The 4,610-nt window shown below is 36.5% G+C and overlaps 1 protein-coding gene across 1 annotated transcript in view; it reads right to left on the bottom strand.

Moving 5' to 3' along the window:
• The window catches only part of ASCC3 (activating signal cointegrator 1 complex subunit 3), a 476,917-nt gene that overhangs the window by 148,719 nt on the left and 323,588 nt on the right, over positions 1-4,610 (bottom strand). Inside the window, exons 29-30 of the mRNA XM_006865855.1 lie at positions 1,382-1,519; positions 1,175-1,295 (exon numbers count right to left, since the gene is read on the bottom strand). Coding sequence (XP_006865917.1) covers positions 1,175-1,295; positions 1,382-1,519 — 259 coding nt within the window. The remainder of the gene's footprint in view (positions 1-1,174; positions 1,296-1,381; positions 1,520-4,610) is intronic.

The raw sequence follows: 4,610 nt of genomic DNA, 5'->3' as shown, positions 1-4,610 counted from the left end.
CATGGTATTTCCAATAATCTCATATGCATGCGAAAGCTGGACACTGAATAAGGAAGACTGTAGAAGAATTGACCCACTTGAGTTATGATGCTGGAGGAGAATATTGAAAGTGCCATGGGTTGCCAAAAGAACCAATAGATCCGTTTTTGGAAGAAGAGCAGCCAGAGTGCTCCTTGGAGGCTAAGATGGCCAAACTTTGTCTCTCATACTTCGGAGATATTGTTAGGAGGGACCAGTCACTGGAGGAAAAGATCATTTTTGGTATAGCGTAGTGGTTACAAATTGGGCTGCAAACCTTAAGGTCAGCAGTTTGAAACTACCAGCCACTCCTTGGGCGAAAGATGAAGCTTTCTGCTCCCATAAAGATTTACAGCCTTGGAAACACTGTACAGGGTCGCTATGTGTCGGAACCGACTCAACGGCACTTAACAACAACAAGTTGGAGGGTCACAGAAAAAGAGGAAGACCCCCAATGAGATGGATAGCCAAGTGGCAGCATTGATGGACTCTAACGTGGCAAAATTAATGAGGTTGGCCTAGGATCAGGCAGTGTTTCATTCTGTTGTGCATCAGGTAGCCATGGGTTGGTTCTGACTTGATGACATCTAACAACAACAACAACATTTTCCCTATTTAAGCCTAATTTTCAACCCCATATTACAAAACTTTTATCTTTTATATTCAACAAATCTGTCAAATAAATTATTATTTTGAAATGGTACAGTTTTTTAATATATTCACTGAGGGGGGAAAATGACTTCACTGAAAATTCTTTTATCGAGATTTTCAATATACCTTAATGGACTGTCTATGCTTTAATTGTAAACAAATGCTCTGGTTCTGGAAGTTTCATTTAAATATCAATTCTATTGAGATAATTTAAAATGAACCTTGGCAATGTTTAGTCATAATTTGTTAAATCACAAATAGCTAATCAGTTCTTTAATATATTAATGAATTTAAAACCCTCAATTTTGATCTTTTTATTTATTAACAAATTGGGTAAATAAAAGGTAATAAAACAGCTCAGCATAATAATATTTACATTAAGATAAAATTACAATCTGCTCCTCTTGCATTTAAATATGACCAATTTTCTAATATTTAATGCAGGTAAATTCAGCTTAACAAGGCTAACCAAAATTATCATAGCTTTGTAAAATTTAAAAATTACCTGTAATGGGGAAATCCACATAACGTCTTGTTTTTCCATCGTAATATTCTGTTCCCTTAACAATTACTAAATGAGCTGGAAAGTTTACACCCCAGGCTAATGTGCTTGTAGCAATAAGAACCTAAAAGATAAAAGACATTATCTTATACCTAAGTAAACTATAACTCTGAATTTAACTTTAAATATCTGTTAACCAGAAAGAAATACCTGAATTTTACAGTGCACAAACAGTTCCTCTACTGTTTTTCGGTCCCTCTCATGCAGTCCAGCGTGATGCATTCCTATTCCAAAAGCAAGCGTCAACTTCAGGTTGGAATCTCTTACTGTTCCAATGATGTTGTCCATCTGAAAGAAATCCAAAAAAACCCCAAAACTTCACAATTACAAGATGTAAGTACATTCACTTTAATGTTTTTATAGTCAGACTGCATTTGTTACTTTTTTTCTTGTCTGATATTATACAAAATAAAGCCTCAACTATAGTTAGGATTAAAAGTATAATTAAAAGAGTATTCTGCCTTATTTACTTTACAAACTGTTAAAGAGGAATACAAAAATGTATTACATACATCTACCTTTTCTTTGACGGACAAAGATGAGGCTTTCTGCTCCCATAAAGATTTATAGCCTCAGAAACTCTATGAAGGGTTGCTAGGAGTTACAACAGCACATCACCACCACCACCTTGCCTTTACAATGAACACAGAATAAGCAAGCTGGCTACAAATGCATGCTACTGAGGCAGAAAGGTGTTTTCTCTTGGCTTATAAATTATATGTTAGTCGTTATCCATTTCTTGTTCTATAGTCTACAGCATAGAATTGCTTCAATTTACACTATCAAAAATAAATGAACTGGTGTTCTTGCTCTGATGATTAGTTTCAGATGTTTTTCCTTTCCAATTTTGTAATATGAATACTAGTGATTTTTTTTTATAATTTATATACTTTGTGATGCCTTATGGCAATTTTGGAGAACTGGTTTAGCATTGTGGGTTAATGCACTGGACTACCAGGTGCCCCTCAGAAGCCCTACAGAGGGTCACTATGAGTCGGAACAGACTTGATGGCACTCAACAACAACAACAACAAATGGCAATTTTAGGATCCTTGGTGGGGCAGCGGTTGAGGGCTCTGCTGCAAACCGAAGGTTTGCAGTTTGAACCTAATAGACGCTCTATGGGAGTAAAGTATGGCAATCTGTTTCTATAAAGATTTATTTATAACACTAGATTTATTTATAACACTAGATAAAGGGTAATTCTACTGTGTCCTAAGGTCGGCAGTTCAAACTGACTAGCTACTCCTTTGAAACCCTATACAGGGTTGCAAGAGTCGGAACCGACTCATTGACACTTAATAACTTAACAACAATAGAGTTGCAAGGACTAGGAAGTGACTAGACAGTTCAACAGTAACATGGCACTGTTGGTCATAGCCCCAAACGAATCCTACCATTTACCATAGGGTCCGCTGGGGCATTACTAGCCCATCACTTAGCATCGGTGTGGTGTTTCTCACTGACTGCCTCCCTGACTTCAATTTCACATAATGAAAGCATGAAAGAAAACTATTTGCCTATTTGACCTGGCAAAACCCTAAAATCCTTAAGAGAGCATGTAAGCATACACATGTACACATACACACATAAAACCTCAATTATTACCTAGTTTTAGATTAAGTATGAATTATGTGAGCATTACAAAAAAGCAAAATTTATAGCTGATGTAACTATCACTAAGCATAAAGTATTACTAGAAGTGTTTAAATTTGAAAATAAAATGTTTTGACTAAAATATACCCACCTTTTCCACTATCTTTAAAATAACAATAATCTTTGTCTTGATCAAACATAAATCACTCTAAGGATAATGAAATCTTAAAACATTAGAATTGTTGTTGTTTGCTGTTAAGTACCGTGGAGTCGGTGCTGACTCATAGCGACCCTGTACAGGGTTTCCGAGGCTGTAAATCTTTACGGGAGCAGAAAGCCTCATCTTTCTCCTGAGGAACGCCTGGTAGTTTGGAACTGCCGACCTTGAGGTTAGCAGCCCGATTCGTAACCACTATGCTACCAAAGCTCCTTAGAATAGATACTATTTATTGAAGACTTATATGTGTCAGGTATTCTGCTCAGCAATTTAGTAAGATTTCACGATTAATCCTTTATATAAAGCAATACAGCAGTTTTAATATAATGCCCAGTTTGTTTATATAACACAACAGTTTTCAAATGGAAGCCTCAGTGACCTCCATCACTATAGCACAACCTTTTCAACTCAGGGTTCTATGAGAAAGTGAAGTCCTACAAAAAATATCGGAGTCACTTTTTTCCAATTCTCTGGAGAGTGGCATTCTAGATGCATGAGAGACAAATCCATTCATTCCATACAATGGCTGCCTTAGGACACTAAGGCTTAACTCTTATTAAGAAGGACTGTCATAGAGTTTACAAAAGAATAACAACAGTTGAAACACTGATATCCCAACCCATTCACTGAGTCAGCTTCAACTCTAGGAACCCTATGTTGTTGTTGTTGTTAAGTGCCGTCAAGTCGTTTCCGACCCATAGCGACCCTGTACAGGGTTTCCAAGGCTGTAAATCTTTATGGGAGGAGAACCCTATACGACAGCATAATTGCACCAAGCTGTAAATCTTTATAGATAGGAAGCTTCAGTTTAATTCTACATTTCACGTCACTTCAATGAACATTTCTTGTAATTCATACACATCTTTCTTAATAAGTACCTTTGAAAATATATCTGCTAGTTGAACACAACAGTTAGGGCTGTGCGCGCCTCTAAGTAGTGGTCTCTCTCTTTTCTTAAGAGTGATGGGGGAGGAGGCACATATGTAAACGGTTGAACCATTTACTTTAACTTAATAGAATTTTTTAAAATTTATTATACTCAAAAAGCTTTTATAGAAAGATAGGATTCCATTTAAGTAGATACATTACTCTGTGCCTGAAATACATTCCAGTCAGAATATAATTCAGTAAGTTGATGACAATGCTGGCTCCAAAAGAAAGGAGGAGACCAGATTGGACAAGAATGAGCTAACAGATTGCACAGCCCAATTCTGTCCCTTTGAGTGTGATATATTGTTTCAAGATGCTAAAAACCCCATACTTTCTCAAAGCATATCTGCTGTGCTGCTTTTCCCATTCTCACAGAATCCTCATTATCAGAACTCTGTACTCCTTTCAAAGCACGTCAGACTCAGACCATATGCCACTGAATAATACTTATCAATTGTTTAACATGTACAATAAAAGAAAGATGCACCACACAAAAGAATCATGGAAGTTATTAAGACGTTTTTTATTTTTAAATAAATAATGAAATGCATTATATCTGTGAGTATGTGGATGGCACAGAACTGGGCAGTTTTTCGTTGTGTTATGTAGAGGGTCACTAGGAGTATGAACTGACTC

This window comes from Chrysochloris asiatica, unplaced genomic scaffold (genome assembly GCF_000296735.1).
Source record: "Chrysochloris asiatica unplaced genomic scaffold, ChrAsi1.0 scaffold00084, whole genome shotgun sequence".
NCBI lineage: Eukaryota > Metazoa > Chordata > Mammalia > Afrosoricida > Chrysochloridae > Chrysochloris > Chrysochloris asiatica.
Note: the sequence above shows the minus strand (reverse complement) of the source record. Positions and strands in the feature narration are given on the sequence as shown.